Genomic DNA, 19532 nt, shown 5'->3' on the forward strand with positions numbered 1-19532 from the left:
TAAGCCATTTTTGGTATTTCTTACATATGTATGTACATGTGCATATTTTTCGAGCTCCACTTGTCGTGCAAATATTTGGTACCGTTTGCAATACATACATACATTTATGCATACATACGAACATATTATAAGTAGCATATGCATATACATACATAAATACAGGTGTTTAATGACAATCATGTGGCTGTGATTTATGCAAATGGTGCAGCATAATAGCAATAGCCAAACGCTTGGCAATTTTAAGAAAATGTAGCAAAGCATTAAATAGACTGGCAGCAGCAGAATACGGACTCTGCGCAGGTTACAACACATAATGGAAGTAACCTGCCTTTCTGCAACTTCATTCATTTAATGCGGCAAAAGGTAGGAGCTCAGAGTTTAGCTAAAAATTTGGTCGACAGCGGAGAGAAGCAGTAAAAGAATAAAAAAAGGGGGGAAAAAACGCTAACCAATAAAACAATTGAGAGCTGTAAAAACCACAACAAAGAAGAAGAAGTCCGAACTGGTTTTTAACACAACATAACTATAACAAGTTAGAGCTGTTTATTGAATGTTAAATTAACAGACACTGTTAACCGGTTAGAGTTCGCATTTCATTGGCTTGCTATACGCTGCACCTGCAGATCGCGATCGAATAAATACAGATATGCCAACAGTCCTCGACGTGTGAATAGGGTTAGAGAAAATTTAAACATTTTGTGGATACTACTACCAAGTGCTAAGTGGCAAATATAATATGTTAATTAATAACACTTCTTACATGAACTACATTTTCTTTGCCAACACTTATAATAGAATTATTATTATCAACTATTTCCAACATATATTTACATACACACAGCGCACACATTTATACACACATGCGCATGTACATACTTATTTGTACATAATCCTTTTACTTGTATCACCAGCCAAACAAGTACCAAAACCAGTTTAACACACACAAACCAGATTTCTTAACCGTTTCGAACACAGCGCCCACTTGTTGCCGCGGTGCTGCCATGGTCGCCAAAGTCAGTTCCACGCCAGCTACCTGTGTCTTCAGGTGTTATAATCGTCGTGCGCGCTTACCTCAAATATTTAATACGAGCTTCGCGCTAGCCCCACCAGCTTAACTATGTGTACACAAAACGAACTGTAAAAATAATAAAGAAAAAGCAATCTGGCATTCTGCAACAGCTCGTGGGATTATTAATCAACTAAAACACCTTCTAAATATTGTGGTTTTCTCTGCAAATGAAGGTCTTATATAAAGCTCTGCAATGATGTGCTCATTTTTGTGAAATAAATTATAATTCAAGAAGTTGAAAAGGTAAAAGAGTTATAAAAAACTGATGAATTTTCAAGTTAAAAGTGTGACTAGATGAAATCATCGATTCTTTATTTGCACTTTAAGAGATTATACTTTCTATTACCTATATGTCTATATTTAAAACCCAAAATCCAAACAAACCTGCTAATGCAGGAAATGAAATGCAAAAATAAATCAAAAGTGAAATCTTCGCATACAGAATCCAAAAGATCAGTAAATAAAATTAACATATAATATCAAAACGTCGGCTCAGCTATAAAATAGACATCGTTCTAACCAAATAATATCAGAATATTATAATAATTGTGTTGGCTTATAATGCGTCTGCACTCTTATAATTCGGAAACACGGCATTTACGTCGATTACAATTACAGGACGTCTTGGGTTACTAAGCTGACCTCAATTTCGCTTGGGAAAAGCTATATTATGTTGGGGTTGGCAATTGGGGTCACGTGTGTTGAAAAGCGTTTGCAAATAAACTGCTGTCACATGGAGACTTAGAGAGTCGCCAGACGAACAACATCAACTTGCCACACTACTTTTACTGCCCGCAACCAGGCCCACAGCCACAGAGAGTATTGTTGTTGTGCTGCACGTTTTGCAGATTTTTGAGCAGGTTAAAATGATTTTTGGCCAACTGATGTGGGTGCCTGTGTGTTTGTGTTTGTGTGTGTGTGTGCGTGTGTGTGTGTGTGTGTGTGTGTTTGATCGGCCATTGCCATGTTGGCAAAAGTGAAAACCTTAATCTATTCAAATCCTGAATGAATCGGCTGCCGGTGTGGTTATTTATACTATTAACCAGGTAGTTTAACGAATATTAACACTGTTTATCATTGTATGCGATAAATCAAGCTCTTATTTGTCTATCGGTTAACTGTGCTCATCCCACTTATAAGATAAATCAAGTGAAAGTTGTCCTTATCGGCGTGTCAAACTTGATTGAAGTCAAACGCATAGTTTCGTCAAAAATCCGGTTAAGCTGTGTTCCATGCAGTAAAAATATAAATGTGCATATAACTCAGGAGTTACCCAGGAGTAAATTAATAATCTTTTCAAAAATAAAAATAAATTGAAATAAATTGTATATATTTTTTTATATGTTCACATGTAGTGTACATGAATAAAAATAAAAATTATTTTCACATGTAAGATATTGGCACAGAAATCCCATAAAACCGCATATCTCAAAACCGCATGTCAAATGAACCAATTGTATTAAGGTTTCAGCAGAAACGAGCATCACACACTATTCAACCTTTTCTTAAAATCTATTATACCAGAAGTACCCTAAAATTAAATATTCCTTATGTTAAAAATAATCAGAATTCGCCATTCAAGGCAGACTTTTTGTAAGTACTTTAAATAACAACAATTAAACGAAGTTTCATAAAAATAAATTGTCTCTAGCATGCTTGGGTTGGGAGCAGTAGGTGATAGAATAGAAACTTAAGGGGTATCCCATTCAAGTGTCGAGGAGTGTAAGTGCTTTACAGAATTTCACTTACTTTTATTTAGTTTAGATTATTTGCCTTACTTTCAATTGTATTTCAAATGATTTCTAAAAATACATCTAATGCGATAATTCCTTATATGAGCGTGCTCTCTTAATTCAGTTGCCTTTCTCTTAATCATACTTAACATACGTTCCACGCAGATTACAATAGCTTACATTAAAACCACTCTTCCAATTGATTAGACGCTAAGCAGTCGCAGTCGCGAATAATCAAATTAATCGGCACATTTGCTCGCAGGCAACTTTGGCATGATCAAAGCGATAACCCCGACGCTCATAGGCATAAGTATTTTGACGAAGTTAGTCGCTCCCTTTTTCCATTTTTGTTCTTTAAGTTAAATCGCGGTGTGTATACATGTCTCAAATGTTAATATTAGCGAGCTATTTTTTTCCTGAGTTTATGCACGTACACAGTCCAACACTTTTAAATTTTGAGTGCATATGCATTTTTAATTTTGAATTGATAGTGCTGACTTGTACAGTCAGAATATTATATGTTGAAATGTAGAATATGATACCAGACGTAACGCGACACGTGGTCAATTAAAAAATTGGTGCCTCCAAATGCTTCAGGCCTTGATGGAAAAATTTGTGCACACCATCTCAGTTTTAACCTTTGGCATATATACTGTTTTTCCGGTTTAAGCGGAATTCGAAGCTTGTCAAAAGTCTGAAATGAAAAAATATATAGATTTAAAATATATAAGTACAAATTTTGCACAAATCTTGAAATATACGCTGCTTAGGTAGGTTCTACTTAAGACGAGAATTTGTACATCAAATATGTCCGACCAGGAAATTCGCAGTTCCTGTATGTGCAACACATTTTGCAACCTCTTCAAAATATGAATTTCCCAATCGCTGAAACACGTACTCATTACATTTTTATGTATACCTTTGAAAATAAGTTTGAAGAAAATCGGACACAATTAAAAACTTCGCAATAAAAAATCTTTAAGTCGCATTCCACCCGAAAATGTTTAAATTCTGCGAAAAGTGTGAAACACGTCTCAAATGATTTTTCTTATAGATCTTTGGAATCGAATTTGAGCGCGAAACGTCACCCACCAAATTTTTTAACTCCATTTCCACCAAGGAGGAACGGATTTTTCGAAAAGTGTGAAACACCCCTTAAATGAATTTGAGCAAAGATCTTTGAAAATAAGTTTGGGGCCGATCGGATGTTAATCAAAAAAGTTACATACAAACGTTTTTCGCGATTTTTCACTCTTGCGGGTGGAATTTCCCGAAACCCCGTCTTAACGTGCACCTACATCACATAAGGTAGCTACAGTTAAAATTTCAGCTTCCTAGCTCTTACGGTTTGGGCTGTGCGTTGATCACCAATCAGTCAGTCAGTCAGTCAGTCAGGACAAACAGTTTTATATATAGAGATTGTTTGTCCTGACTGACTGACTGACTGATTGGTGATCAACGCAAAGCCCAAACCGTAACAGATAAAAAACTGAAATTTGTACTGTAGTTACCTTATGTGATGTAGGTGCACGTTAAGACGGGGTTTAGAGAAATTCCACCCGCAAGTGTGGAAAAATCGCGAAAAACGTTTGTATGTAACTTTTCTGTTTACCATCCGATCGGCCTCAAACTTATGTTCAAAGACCTTTGTTCAAATTCATTTGAGGGGTGTTTCAAACTTTTAGGAAAATCCATTCCTCCTTGGTAAAAATGGAGGTCAAAGATTTGGTGGGTGACGTTTCGCGCTCAAATTCGTTTCCAAAGATCTATAAGAAAAATCATTTGAGACGTGTTTCACACTTTTCGCAAAATCCAAACTTTTTCGGGTGGAATGCGACTCAAAGATTTTTTGTGCGAATTGCTTCAAACTTATTTTCAAAGCTCTACATAAGAACTTAATGAATACATATTTCAGCGATTTGGGAAATTCCACCTGCAACAGTGGTAAATTAGCGGAAAAGGTTTATATGAAATTTGTTTGTTTACCGTCCGATCAGTTTCAAAATTATTTCAAAATTTTTTTTAGAACATTGATTTTATAACATACGTGCCACGGGCAAGGCCGGGTTATACCCGCTAGTAAATTATATATTTAAAGGCATATATATATAAGCATATATATATAAGCATATATTTATATGCATGTATCTATCTAATCATGTATGTATACTAATTTTAATTAATAATCTAGACAATAATCTATAGTCCTCGGTGTAATCATCCCGGGCTTTGCTGATGCCTTATCCTTAGACCAAAACAGCCAGTACTTATATAAAAAATATCATTGCTAACAGTAATATTAATTAATAATAATATTAATAAAATTAGATAGTGCTGCAAAGGGTCAACAGTCACATCGTCAATAGAATAATGCGTTATACAATTTTATACCACCACACATGTAGTTAAATTACGATATAAAACCATGATTATGTTGGACCAATTATGTGTTGCCAACTACTCAGAAGCTCCGTGTGAAGTTAACCACGAAATATACGCAAGATTACGTTCTTTTTTGTTGAAGCTCGGCAATGTTGTGTCGTGCGCTTTTCACGAATAGGCAGACTACAAAATCTTATCTTCGAGTCCCAAAGGCCTTTATATGGGCAGTTCTAAAGTGGGCAACAAGAAAAACGCGTAGACAGCTCCAAGATGGGCAAGTTAAATATTTATTGCATATTGATGTCATGCCATTTAAGGTTCTGCCAGCCACCTTTTTGCATATATAAATACATACTTACAGCTGCTTTTGACTATATCCTTAAGCAGAAGTACCTTCTTTAACTGAAAACTTGTATTTATTTATATGTATTTATGCAGACCACATTTTAGTGGCACGCTGCTTGTGCATTTGCAATAATCAACAATTTTTAAAATAAAACATTAAAATACAAGTGCTATAAATAATAACATAAGCTTATTGGTTTATATATCGTCAAATACATTTGCTAAGTTATTTTGCTTCCTTGCAGCTAAAATGATTTCACACAAAGCGACCACACCTCTGAGACCTGGCTTTTTGGGACTTCTTCTGCTGCTATGTAGCTGTCAATATACAGTCTGTGTTTTGGGTAAATCCCAAATGTGCGAGGTGGAAACGGGCCAAACTAACATAATACTGGATATAGAAGAGAGTCGAGGGAATTGTAAGTATTTTAGAATTTTATGAATGTATACAAAGGAATATGTAAAATCAATACTCCCTGATCTAGATTATGCAGGCTATCTTATATAATAAATAAATATATACTTATATACTGAATAGGTAACTATTCAGAACACTTACATGAAAGAAAATATAACATAATTGGAATATCGAATGCATTGTTCGATCGACTACAATTTCCTAGGCAATCAAATCTAATTAAATACGCGTATTATAACAGCAACTAAGTAGAGGAAAGAAATGGTAAGGGCAACTGTAGTTTCTCATCGCATGAGACACAGATTCACACATACATATTCGATCGGCTTTGTGGCAATACCTACTGGCAAATGGTTTTAGACGCAGCTAAATTTAAAGTAGAAGAAATATTCCAGCAAGAATATTTTAAATATCACACATGTTGATTTGATTTTTACAAAAATTGAACTTCAATGGATAGACGTAAACATGGCCGATCCACTTACGATGGAAAACTGAAAAGTGGAAATTGGATCCGTGGTTTCCGTTCCTCTGTGTGTCTGCACACATTTTCCAATAATTGAGTAGAAAATGATTGTCCCAACATTTTTCATATAAATACTTCAAGTCACAAAGACAAAGTGAAAGGCTGATGTCGACACAAACATGCCCTTCTTGTCAGTTGTCTTTCTGACTGTTGTCTTTCTGACTGAGCTTCGGTTTTCAATAGTCCAAATATGTGGTCTATTAAGTAATTATTTATTTTATTTGAATCATCCACAGTCACTGGGCAAAGTACAATACCTGCACAGCTGCCTATTTTCGGTGATCCATACACGGAAATTGCGCTCGATCTAGTCTTTCCAAAGGGACATCCGACTTTCCTACTAGAGGGAAAGAGCCTGAAGCTGATTCAGCCACTTGATCGCGATGAGGAGAATCTTAGTCACATTGTGTTCCAGGTGAGTTATTGCATTGAATTTTAGTTATTCAGTTACGTAAGTTAAACTTCGTTCAAGTATGTATATAATTCTCAGAAAGCCCTTATAATTTTTTTTTACTTAGATAATAACATGATTAAACTCGTTAAATCTAAGGCTTATATTCTTTAAATAAGTTATTTTGTTTCTATTAAAATGAACTTAAATGAAACTCTTTTGGAGTTAAAAAATTTTTAAATAATGTCAGCCGGTAGATATTTCAAGAACTTCCCGGTTCTATTATCAAAAAACTTTGCAATCGACTTCTGGCTCAACCTTAAACAAGCTGCGAACTTTAATTCAAAACAAAGTCTGCAGGTGAAATGCAAGCAGATTACTTACACTAAAAAATGCAATTTAATTATGTGTTTTAGGTCTCCTGCACCATCCGCGAGTCAAATAAGAAGCGTAATATTCCGATCATTGTAAGGGTATCCGATGTCAACGACAATGCACCACATTTTATGAACACACCCTATGAAATCACTGTACCAGAGGTAAGTTACATTCTCCTATAGCAAGTACTTGTACATACAGTGCGAATAAATATAATCATCACAATAATTTATTCATTCGTACAATTTTCACATTTCTTAACTTGATTTTGAATAAATTTAAAACAGATGTAAGTTTTTCCTTTTAGTGAGTGCTGAGACCAAAAATGTCTTAACAGCAACCTGTTGAAAGAGAAAGAGAAAGAGAAAACGAGACATCTCGGATTCCATAAAGTATTAATTTCTTAATCAAATCCGTTGTCATAAATCAAAAAGGTATTTCCGATTTCCAAACCCACGTGATTTAAGAGATTGTAGGAGCCAGGTATATCAATTTTGGTAGTTGTGATTTTTTGTCCATGCGTACAATTTAGAGAAAAGTAAATGTGCAGTGCTCAGAAAGATATGTGTGTGCACAAGAAATATCATACGTTACGAAAATTTGGGTCTGGATTCTTGTGCCAAGATGGGTAGATATTTTCCTGCTGATCAGGAAAATGTATCATTTATTGATAGACATTTTTTCTGTCACAATAAGCATTGGTGACAGCCTTGTGGCCCATTCCTGTGGGTATCGAAGCCTGAAACATTCCTCGATATGTTGCACCTTGCCAAAAATCGCATACTAAGTACAAGCCAAATAGCAATCGCTTGCCATTTAATATACCTGTGCTCTATGCAGGCAGCGAAACCAATTGAAAAGTTCAATCCGATGACTAAGTAACTTCTCGCCCGCGACCAGCAGGCGGAATGATGGGGCACAAGTAACAGGTAACCCTGAGGGTGAGAGGCGGCTCGTGTGCTGCCCGGCTGCAGAGGGGGCCAACATACTTACAGATACTACTTACAAGCCTACATTGTGATAGTTAAATGTAAAAGGCTGTTTGCTTTTTGCCCGTTATATAACTGCACTTTTGGTGCATCTCAATGTGGTTGGGCACGTTTTGTCACCCAGCTTGTTTTTTTGTTTTTGTTGTTGCTGTTGTTGTCGTTGGCTTTGCAGCAGCGGTGCCGCCTGAAGCCGTCCGGCACACAGTCTGAAGAGGCTAACAACAATAGCAATAGCAATAGCCGTGGCTACCTAATTTTCATGAACATGCCATTTTTGGTTTCCGGCGCATCGTATTTAGCATATTTGCACGGCATAAAACGGTAACAATCATTATCGTAACTTTTATTGTTTCTTCATCTATAAGTCAAATTTATCAACATTTTGCGGCCAGTTCTAAGGTTTTGAGGCATCCACCGATATTTTCAATGAACAGCCGCATAAGCTTATTTAAACTTAATTATAGCCTTTGGCGAGGTCCGACCAACTTTTTAAACTGGGTAAAACGGGCATATAAGTTTAGGTCAAATATATATTTAGATATATTATATGTGGGCTGGCATATTAATGTCAAATGCTTAGAACATATGAAGTATATATTCTTGATCAGGCTAATGAGCTGAATTAATCGTGTCATGTCGTCAGTCCGTCTATATGAAGGTGCCAATGTCGGAAATTATAGAGTCAGGTTATACGCTAAACAATTTTATAAGTTTTTTTTTACATTATTGAAAAAGATCAGTTTTTTGCTACAGAGTGTCCTTTAGTCGGGCATTCTCGACAAGATCCCTCTTGTTATACCCTTGTACAGGCTACTATAAATTTGTGATGAAATGTGTAATGCATAGAAGCATATTTTAGTACATAGATTCTAGATCCACATCAACAGTCGAGATTATAAAGCCGGGACCGTCTTGCTGTTTTTATGCAGACTTGTATCTCAGTTTTAAAGCTATCAAAACTTTGCTTAGGTCCGTCTTTCTGTTGCAGTACATAATTTTTTGAATGGCAAGATATTTTCATCAAACTCAGCACTTATGAGCTTCTCATATCTCTCTCACATATGTACAAGCCCGTAAGGCAAATGTCTACAAGGGTATTAAATATTTGCCGTGCCGAAGATATACAATTTTATATTTTTTGTTATTTATTGATTATTGATCAGCATATTAAGATAATGAAGAATAAATTATTTAAAATTAACTTTTACTAATGTTAATAATTAAATGATCTATTTTTATTATAGAGCACACCCTTAGGAACGACTGTGTATCGGAATATACAGGCGCTCGATAAAGATGCTGGCGTAAATGGTCTAGTCGAGTATTTTATAGTTAAGGGCAATATCAACACGACCGAAGATGATAAGTTGACTAGCGCCGATGGTTTCGGAACTTTCGCAATATCATTTCCCCACCAAGGACAGGTAAATAGCAAAGGATTCACATAACATGTAAATTTGAGAATGGAATATAATTCGCTTTAATTTTCCCATATTTCCAGGTGACAGTGGCCAAGACGTTGGATTACGAAAAGATACAACGATTTTATTTGACCATTGTAGCATCGGTAAGTAAAATTGTATGGCAGTTATAAGATTATTTAATGTGTATTTCAGTATTTAAAATATAAGATCGAGGAGATGCTTTTAAGATAAATTAACATTTTACGCATGACGTCTGCGTCTGAGTCCGAGTCCCATTATAAAACTTGGCTTGATGCAATGTTTTGTAAATTTGCATTTTAAATATTTTTATTTATTTATTTTGTTGTTGTTCTTTTTCCTTAATGTATATGAAGTTTATCAAACTAACCATTTAATTTTGTATTTAGGATCGTGCGCGAAATGTTGCGGAGCGACTATCTTCGACCACAACTCTGACCGTAAACATAGCCGATTCTGATGATATGGACCCGTCTTTTATCTACCGTGGCTGCGTGCTACTGGATGGTGCTTGTATTAATCCTGAGTACACTGCGTCCGTACCTGCAGGCTCGGTACAAGGTGTGCTTAATGTTCTACCTGAACGAATACAGGCCGTGGATCTGGACACAATAAGTTCGCGAATACGTTATAGTTTTGCCAGTGGTATTCCCGGCAACTACGCGGACTACTTCGAAATTGATGAGGAAACGGGTGTTTTAAAGCAGATTAAAGCTGTTGATACTTCGACAGCCAAAAGATATGATATTATAGTGCGAGCCGAAGAGATCTCACCGGCTCCACGTCGCTTCACGACGGCTAAGCTGACCATTGCTGTGAAGCCAGTGGATGCAAATCCACCGGTTATATCGTCCACAGATATTGTGGGATATGTTGATGAGAATTCAGCAATCGGCACGAAAGTTGTGGATGCGAATGGAATACCAATCTCATTAAGAACAACAGACGATGATTTGGGTGAGGACGATCCAAAGCCCGACTATATATATGAATTGACGACGCCGTCATTTAATGTGACGAGCAATGGAGTTCTGATTGTCAACGAAGAAGGCTTAGACCGTGATCCACCTGCGCCAGGACGCTACAAGTTTCAGGTTGTTGCACGGGAGCCCCGAACAAACGCGGCCAGTGCCCCACTGAGCCTAACCGTACATTTACGTGATGTTAACGATAACGCTCCAAAATTGGCGATGGTTGCTCCCATTTCCATTTCAGCCGGCGATCAGCACGAGCAGCGCTTGGTGACACAAATGATGGCAACGGACATTGATGAGGGTGCTAATGCCGTGGTCGCCTATTCTATATACCATGTCTCCAATAATGGTATGCAAAAATTCCATATCAACGAACAAACCGGAGAGATTCAAACTCAAGGGCGCTTGCTCGCCGGAGAGCAATACAGCATAACGGTCCAAGCAACTGACATTGGTGGGCTCTCCTCCCAGGCAATTGTTGAGGTGACCGTAACACCGGGCCCGAATACAAAACCGCCTCGTTTCACACACATGCTGTACGAAGTGCAGGTTAGTGAGGGTGCCGAAATTAATTCAACGGTCACAGTCGTACATGCCGATGACCCGGAAAACGATCCAGTTGTCTACTCAATCATATCCGGTAACGATCTTAGGCAATTCTCTGTTGGCCAGCAAAGTGGTGTTATTATGGTTATACGGAAACTAGATCGCGAGAGCCTCACACGTTATCAGCTAATTGTGAAGGCGGAAGACAACGGTGGACTGTCCAGCAGTGCCACAGTAAACATTAAGGTTACCGATATCAACGATAAAAATCCCGAGTTTGATGAGCTTACCCAGCCCTATGTGTTCCATGTGGATGAGGGCTTGGAATATGCTTTTGTGGGCATTGTGCATGCCACAGATGCGGATGAGGGTGTCAATGCTGAGATAACATACTCAATACCCACGGATATACCATTCTCCATCAATAATAAATCTGGCGAGATACGCACCTCCGATAAGCTAGACTTCGAGCGCCTCAATGAATACAAATTTGTGGTGACAGCCAAGGATGGAGCACCCGATGCTCGTCTGGGTACGGCAAGTGTGACAGTTGTTGTTCACGATCTGCCCGATGAGGTGCCAAAGTTCAATGATGCCAGCATCAGTGTGCGGATTCCCGAAAACATGCCCAACTTTCTGGTGGCCACAGTACAAGCCCATGATCCGGACTCCATACCAGAAATCACATATGTGCTGCGAAAAGGCGATGCCGAGCTGTTTAAAGTCGCCCCTGACACGGGCGAAATTCGAACAACAAAGGGCTTGGACTACGAAACGCAGCAACAACATCAGTTGATCATCGGAACCATTGAAAATGACGGAGATGCACTGGGCGACACTGTGCGCATCGTGGTCGAGGTCGAGGACCGCAATGATGTGCGCCCTGTGTTCATATCAGTACCGGGTCCGGTGACTGTCAACGATGACCAGCCCATTGGATCAGTCATAGCGACCATGCCCGCAATTGATGGCGATGGAACGCCACCGGGCAATGTGATTCGGTATGAGCTAGTAGGGCGTGGCAAGGCGTTGAAATATTTTCAAGTTGATCCCGATACAGGAGCGGTGCGTATTCGCGATGAACTGCGCAAGCAAGAGGATACCGAGTACCAGGTGGACATTCGAGCCTATGATATGGGGGAACCGCAGCTTAGTTCAGTCGCCATGCTGCCAGTGTTTGTCCGCCACCTGTTGGTTGATTCCGACGAAGAGAACCTAATGGAACATCAGATGAACAGTGAAAAAGGCCCAAATACAAGCTCGGAAACAGTCGGACTCGCTTTTGGTGATGACAGCTACGTCCTCAGTGTGCCTGAGTCCACGGCCGTGAATAGCACGTTGAAGCTAATTCAAATCATGAACTCCAAGAAACCATCGAAGGGAGCACCAAACTTTAAGTGCGAATTTGTTCGGGGGAATGAGCAGGGCGTCTTTGAGCTGAGCTTCGAAGATTATGGTTGCCTGCTGATACTTGCCAAGCCCTTGGATTTTGAAAATAAAATATCGTATACACTAGAGCTACAACTGGTCTCACAGAGGTATTTTGTAAGTCCACGTAAGGACCGCACCACCGTCAATATCATGGTGCAAGATGAGAACGATAATCCACCAGAATTCATATTTAATCGACTCCACGGCCAGAATGAGACCTATTATGCGGTTGTCACACCCGAAATGGACGTTGACACAACCATATTGCAAGTACGCGCCATCGATCGGGATTCGGGTAAATTTGGTTTACTGAGATACAAGCTCTATGATGAAGAGGATTTCCGCAACGAAAATCTAGTAAGCTACTTACTTAGACTCTGTTTAGTCACAAGATTTTAACTCAAGCATTTTTGCAGCCTTCTACATACTTTATGTTAGCTGAGGATACGGGTACTTTGCGCACCGCAAGACCTTTCAATGATGCTAAATTCCCCATGATATTATACGTGGAGGCCAGTGATAATGATGCCCAGGAGCAGGGCTCGCATCACACAAGAGCCCGCATCGTAGTCAATCAGTTGACAGATGTAAACCGTTTGGCACTAGCCTTCTCTAATGCCGCACCCAATAAGATTCGGAACCATTACACGGCATTGGAAGAGCTGCTTGAGGTGAGGACCAATGGCTTAGTCAGCGGTATTGAACGTATTAGCAATCGGAAATACGCAACGAGCAACGGCACGGTTGTGGAGAATCCCGAGGCAACCGATGTCTGGTTTTATCTAATCGATCCAAAATCGGAGAAGCTATTAGGCCGTAACGATAGCATCATCCAAGAGACGTTGCTGGAATCATCAGTGAGCTCGGAACTTAACTTGGCGGCATCGAATCTAGCGCAAGCCAATGCCGATGGCATCCATGCACCAATTCAGATAAAAGAGCAAGTGCACAAGGTAAGAAAACAAAGTGGGGGATCTAGGAGGCAATACTAATATAAATAACTCATTAAAGATCAAAGCAGCAATTGCCATCGATGATGAAGTATTTTCTTTCACGCTTATATCCATATCGATTATTATCCTAATTTTGGGTACAGCCGGCATAATATACATATGCATATCATGGTCCAAGTAAGTAATTAGTTCTTGAATGCTTTAGAAATTCCCTATTGAATGTTTATTTTCTTACGCAGATATAAGAACTTCAAGCAGCGCATTCGGCATTACTCGGCACCAAGTCCGACACGCTACGATCCCGTGATCGTCAACTCGCAAGCCGCAAATTCTGGCGATGCTGTGGCCAACATGAAGGAGTATGAAACCCAAATGCTGGCCATGGCTGTGCCACCGGATGGTGACGAGGACTTACAACTGGATTTTAGCGCAAAGAACCATGCATTTTCTCTAGACAATGTCAGCTACATAACACACAAGCAAAATAGCGGAGGCGGTGCCGGAAGAGAAATGCAGTCGAGTCCCGCGCATTTGGATGCGAGCACGGGCACAATTTCCACCATTCGCCATAATAATCTCAATAACATAGCCAATAATATGAACAACAATAACAACAACAACAACAATTTAACACTGAACAATCGTCAGAATACATTTAATCGCACACTAGAAATGAATTCCCGCAACAATGCCAATCCCCTGGGCATCCCCGGAAATGGCAACCCAGCCACCCTAACCTTGGGGCGTATTAAGCACCATAATAGCAATCAATATCAGAATGATGGCTTTAAATATGACACTTCAAGCCGGAATAATTTGGCCAATGCCAATGCCCAGAACAATGGCTACAGTACGATGGGTAGACGCGGCAATACCTTTGGCGGAATGGCCTCATTGAACGGGGGCAACGAGTTCATGACCAACACTCTGGGTCGGAATAACCAGCAAAATAATCGTTTATACGCTGGCGAATTGCCCATAGCCAATCCGTTGTTTCAAAGGTGGGTTTATTCAATTTGCTCTCCCTTAATTCATTCATTAGTTATTCATTTCCAATATTTTAGATCGAACGGCGATGTGAGTCAAAATCATATGAGTTTCACCAATGAAAATGTGATTTTTGGTAAGCGAGACTACGGACAAATGAGCTTCTCATATTTAAACGACTTGGATCGGTCCGAGGTGGAGACAACAACTGAGCTATGAATAGTAAACTAACTGCAAATTAGTGTCAAATTGGGTGTATTTATTAATGTTGTATTTATGTACATAAGTATGTCATTTGCGTTAAATGAATTTAAGTAGCTGTATATTCTCAAACATGTTATAGATAATTAAACTGAATGAGCTGTTGCCATCATATTGAGAATGTGTAAATATAATTTAAAATATAAAGAAGAAACTGATAAGATTGAATTATTTTTGTACATAAGCAGGCAACAACTGCAGTCATTAGTTTTATAAAGTTAACGTATACAAGCATATTGGTATACATAATGTTAAGAAAGGGTATTTAATGATCAACAAGTGTTTATGCCGTCCATAAACATATGAATCACGTCTTTTATACCTTGATTATTAATTTATATGAAATAATAACACGTGTATTTACGCATTTAAAGCAAGATTGATTTTGTAATAAAAATTTTATATTTTTTTATTGGAAAACGCTTTTTTTTAATTGTGCATATATTTTCATAGGCAAAATGGGACAAAGTAAAAAAAGTAATACAATATAAAAAATTTGTTATCAAAATTTTCAATTAAAATTTAGTCAAAGTCAAGTCCGTCTTGTCTGTTAAACTGTGTGCATGTGGGCATTATTATTATAAAAATACAGTTTAATTGATTTTAAAAGTCGACTTTTATGCGAATATATATCCAGGCCCAGGAATATATTTTTATTAAAAACCTTTTATAAATAGCTTGTGATTTGTGAGGTAGCCTCTGTATGATATTTAATATATATTATGTTAGTCGGATTTTTGGTTTACGACGTGCACGGTATATGGCATATTTTATGGCCCTTTCACTTAATATTAAATAAAATCGAATTAACACATATTAGTGATAAATTTGAAAAGACGTTTTTTTCGTGAACTAAAAAACATACACAGTTATTTACGATTTATTATGTACATATTATCTTCATTTTATAAATATGAACTTATGCATTTTTTCATTTCCGAGGCCTGGTCACACAATTATACAAATTTTACAATCGATAAGTCAATTTTTTTTGCTTCTGTAAACCGGCGAGATGGCAAAGTTAGATGAGCGTATTGGATTTATTGGAGGCGGAAATATGGCATTTTCGATTGGTTCCGGCCTTATTCGGGGTGGAATTGTGAAGGCCAGCCAGGTGATGGTGTCGGGACCGCATATTGAAAATCTGTCCCGCTGGCGTGAACTAGGCGCAACTACAACTGATGAAAACAACGACGTATTGGAGCACACAGATATTATTTTCATCTGCGTTAAGCCCCATATGCTGGGGCTTTGTGCAGCACAGCTCAAATACAAACACGTTCCATCGGCAAAAGACGCAAACAAGTTGTTCGTCTCAGTTTTAGCAGGCACAACCCTACAAACGCTAGAGGAGACATTCGCGTTCATAGAAATGTCGGGCCTGAAGATGATACGAACAATGCCCAATACCTCTATGCAGGTAGGAGAGGGATGCACTGTTTACACTGGCAATGCGCATGTCGCACACCAGGATCTAGAAAAAGTTCATTTGATGCTAAACTCATTGGGCTTGGCGCAACAAGTACCAGAGCCAATGATCGACGCAGTCACTGGTGTGACCGGCTGCGGACCAGCATTTGTTTACACCATTATTGAGTCCCTTGCCGATGGTGCGGTGAAACAGGGAGTTCCACGTCAAATGGCATTACAATTTGCCGCACAGACATTACTGGGCGCCGCCAAGACGGTGCTTTTGACCGGAAAACATCCAGCTGTCCTGCGCGATGAGGTCTGTTCACCTGGTGGTTCAACTATCGTCGGCGTACACGAGCTGGAAAAGGGAAACCTCAGGTAGAGAACCCACAATTTAAAATGCGAGAAAAACCAATTAGATTGCATTTTCTTTTGCAGAGCTACGATTATTAATGCTGTGGAAAAGTCGTCATTACGCTCAGCTGAGCTGGGCAAAAAATAAGTTGATCTAAACCGTTGAGTGTGTCCCTTCACAGGTAAAGCTCTCTAGGCATATATGACAAACAGTTCCATTTAAATATACTAAAGTCGGTGATATAATCAACCCATGTACATATATTTATTCACGATCCTTTTTGCTTACATACTCGACACATTTGGAGGGATCGGTTGGAAAGTATTCCTGGCATTTGGTCATCAGCCGCTTTAGTCCCTGAATATACTTACGTTGTGTTTCGTCGTTCATGACATGAGCGACGTTTTTTGAGAAAATCTTTTCGCGGCCCGTTCTGGCATGTATGCCCACCATGGTAACTCCAATTGGCCATGGAGCGTTGCCTATGGCCATTTCCAAGTAGGCATCACTTGCTGATATGTAATTGCGATTCAGCAAATGCTTACATATGTCCCGTAAGCTGTCAAGAATGTCTTCGGGCAAGGTATGATGCTTCAGTTTGCGAAATAATGGCTTCACATACTCCTTCGTCTGTGTGTAAATGACGCGAGTCATTTTCACTTTCGTCGACATTTTCTCATGCTTGGTGTAGCTGGCGATCTGTGCGTTCCACAACTTTAGCAGAAATGTTAAAAGCGTTATGATGACGTCCATGTCATAGTCTTTGTTTCGGCCCATTTTTTGAGCCATCGCCTGTATACTCTCCCAGGAAATGGATTCATCTAGCTCCGTGAAGTCAGATTTCTTATCCTCCTTGGCAGTGGGTGTGTTAGCAAACATTTCCTGCAAATATGCTGCATCCACCTGCTCCATTGCTTCCTGGAAATCGTTACGGAAGCCACGGTTGGCTTCGGGCTGTGAAATCTCGCAGATTCGTAATCTATCAAATGCCTCCGGCTCAGTCTCGCCGAATAAAAGCACGGGTTCGCCGCGCTCACGTAGTCGGCGTATAACTTCTAGGCGAGGTAAAATATTCTGTCCATCAGCTACAAAACTGTATGCGCCCTCAGCCCTGGGCGCCACAACTTGCTCTTGTTTCTTGTAGCCCACTTTTTGTAGCACTTCCTCGGTGTCTTTAGCACTGAGGTCGCCGCGGCGAAAAAACTTTTTTTTATCATCCACTAATTGCTTTTCCTCAAGTAACTTGCGTTTGCGAGCGATTTCGGCTCTTAATATCTCCATAGCGACTTATTTACGACAAACGAACTGTAAATAAAATACAACTAAAAGGTATGACCATCTGTCAAATTAATTGGTAATTGAAATGAATTCAAGTATCGGTGTGACCGTTTGTTGGATAAAAATATTTTTAAAAAAATACTAAAAACGAGAATGAAGCCCTGGTTACCATATGTTATCAAAATTTTGTCGTTGTTGAGAAAGATAGTGGATTCTAAAATCAGATAGACATAGTGTAACGCGGTAATACTGCTTTTGTAAGCAATCAGTTGGTAAAGTACATAACATGCCTAAGAAGATGGGAATGAACTCAAAAGCAGTCGAGGCTCGTGACCGCAAGGATGCCAACAAGAAGGCCATCCAAGAACGCAACGCAAAGGAAGCCGAAGACCGTTTGTGGCACGACGATGACAAGAATCTTGCCAAAAAACAACAGCGTCGTGAAGAAGAAGAAAAAAAACGGGCTGAAGCTGCCCGTCGTAAGGCGGAATCAAAGGCTTTGTTGGATCAGGAACTTAGCTCAATAAACACCCAACGCAAGCAGCCGCTGGCTAAAATTAATCGTCAACAGATAATAGAAGAGCTGGAAAAGAAACAACGCGTTATGGAAGCAATCAATGAAGCCAACAAGCCCTTGGCCCCTCGTGTCGTACTACAGCATAACACCATTGAGGAGAATCTGAACAGATCTCTAGCTGATGCCAATGTTGCCACAAACGTTGACCAGGCCCTGGCAGTGCTTAAGTAAGTGCAACTAGTAAATTCAGTTACTTTTTGTTTTGTTTAATTAACAAATTGCAAATACATTTATCTATTTTTAGTGTCAAAGACAATGATGACGACAAGCATCCAGAAAAACGTATGAGAGCGGCCTATAAAACATTCGAAGCCAATAATCTTCAACGCATTAAAGCTGAAAATCCTTCATTGCGTATGTCTCAGTGGAAGCAACTTTTGATGAAGGAATGGAATAAGTCTCCGGAAAATCCGTTTAATCAGGCTTGTTGAAAGACCGCGGCCTATCATTTAGTTTGTGAATTTATCGTACTATTTTGTTCAATTTTTGAGTGCCCAGCAGAAAAGCTCATCAATTGAAAAAAACTAAAAAATTTAAAATAATTTAGTTTATGCTTATAATTTAATTTTAGAATGCAAAAATAAATTAGCGAGCCTTATTTATTATTCACATATTGCTATTGTCATATCGTTCATACCAGCACATACACCCTATTTCATTTGCAGAAATTTTAAGCCCAAAACCATGGTGCCATTTACTGCCAAATTACTTACATTACGGTTGTGCAACGAACGAGCAAAGGTAAAAAAACTGATGGCACCTAAATATGTGTGTACCATCAACTTTTGTGTGTAATGAAGGCAAATATAATTGACGATCGCTTTTCTTTGCTTATTAAATTGTTAATGTTTTGTTTGCTCGTTTTTTTTTTTACTCTGGTCTAGTTCCGGTTACGTTGGTTTGCGTAGCTATGAATAAGATATGAATGTGTTTATAACACAGCCATTAAATTTCCGCTTTCACTAAAGTCAAACATAAACATATATAAAGGATATGCATACTCCGTTCATCATGATCTTTGATGATGAAACAAATATACAAGATAAACAATGTTTTTTTTTCGCATACATTGTAGATCCTGCTT

At 38.8% G+C, this 19532-nt stretch overlaps 4 protein-coding genes across 4 annotated transcripts; 3 read left to right on the forward strand and 1 right to left on the reverse strand.

Annotated features, from left to right (window-relative positions):
• Nucleotides 1-865: 865 nt before the first annotated feature.
• On the forward strand, nucleotides 866-14939 carry Cad99C (cadherin-99C). The gene is made up of 11 exons (XM_064679503.1): nucleotides 866-1312; nucleotides 5775-5948; nucleotides 6710-6888; nucleotides 7281-7403; nucleotides 9476-9655; nucleotides 9733-9798; nucleotides 10063-12981; nucleotides 13041-13577; nucleotides 13636-13754; nucleotides 13817-14578; nucleotides 14642-14939. Exons 2-11 carry the CDS (start codon nucleotides 5780-5782, stop codon nucleotides 14781-14783), a joined length of 5196 nt encoding a protein of 1731 aa, XP_064535573.1. The 5' UTR covers nucleotides 866-1312; nucleotides 5775-5779; the 3' UTR covers nucleotides 14784-14939.
• Nucleotides 14940-15796: 857 nt separating this feature from the next.
• Nucleotides 15797-16842, forward strand: P5cr (Pyrroline 5-carboyxlate reductase). Its single transcript, XM_064679505.1, has 2 exons — nucleotides 15797-16616; nucleotides 16677-16842. Exons 1-2 carry the CDS (start codon nucleotides 15838-15840, stop codon nucleotides 16738-16740), a joined length of 843 nt encoding a protein of 280 aa, XP_064535575.1. The 5' UTR covers nucleotides 15797-15837; the 3' UTR covers nucleotides 16741-16842.
• Prp18 (pre-mRNA processing factor 18) lies at nucleotides 16836-17906 on the reverse strand. Its single transcript, XM_064679504.1, has one exon. It carries the CDS (start codon nucleotides 17872-17874, stop codon nucleotides 16858-16860), a length of 1017 nt encoding a protein of 338 aa, XP_064535574.1. The 5' UTR covers nucleotides 17875-17906; the 3' UTR covers nucleotides 16836-16857.
• Nucleotides 17907-18051: 145 nt separating this feature from the next.
• Nucleotides 18052-19059, forward strand: LOC135426432 (coiled-coil domain-containing protein 124). Its single transcript, XM_064679506.1, has 2 exons — nucleotides 18052-18615; nucleotides 18693-19059. Exons 1-2 carry the CDS (start codon nucleotides 18158-18160, stop codon nucleotides 18877-18879), a joined length of 645 nt encoding a protein of 214 aa, XP_064535576.1. The 5' UTR covers nucleotides 18052-18157; the 3' UTR covers nucleotides 18880-19059.
• The last annotated feature ends 473 nt before the right edge of the window (nucleotides 19060-19532 follow it).

This window comes from Drosophila montana, unplaced genomic scaffold (assembly GCF_035044405.1).
Source record: "Drosophila montana isolate Dmon_TW-CO22-7 unplaced genomic scaffold, ASM3504440v1 contig_203_1, whole genome shotgun sequence".
In the NCBI taxonomy this organism is placed as follows: Eukaryota; Metazoa; Arthropoda; class Insecta; order Diptera; family Drosophilidae; genus Drosophila; species Drosophila montana.

Bases quoted from the DNA above. Each gene is read 5' to 3' on its own strand.
- Cad99C (XM_064679503.1), top strand. From the start codon at position 5,780: ATGATTTCACACAAAGCGACCACACCTCTGAGACCTGGCTTTTTGGGA. The intron at 13,578-13,635 runs GTAAGAAAACAA...AACTCATTAAAG, and splicing joins TAAAAGAGCAAGTGCACAAG to ATCAAAGCAGCAATTGCCAT. The intron at 13,755-13,816 runs GTAAGTAATTAG...TTTCTTACGCAG, and splicing joins ATATGCATATCATGGTCCAA to ATATAAGAACTTCAAGCAGC.
- P5cr (XM_064679505.1), top strand. From the start codon at position 15,838: ATGGCAAAGTTAGATGAGCGTATTGGATTTATTGGAGGCGGAAATATG. The intron at 16,617-16,676 runs GTAGAGAACCCA...TTTCTTTTGCAG, and splicing joins CTGGAAAAGGGAAACCTCAG to AGCTACGATTATTAATGCTG.
- Prp18 (XM_064679504.1), bottom strand. From the start codon at position 17,874: ATGGAGATATTAAGAGCCGAAATCGCTCGCAAACGCAAGTTACTTGAG.
- LOC135426432 (XM_064679506.1), top strand. From the start codon at position 18,158: ATGCCTAAGAAGATGGGAATGAACTCAAAAGCAGTCGAGGCTCGTGAC. The intron at 18,616-18,692 runs GTAAGTGCAACT...ATCTATTTTTAG, and splicing joins CAGGCCCTGGCAGTGCTTAA to TGTCAAAGACAATGATGACG.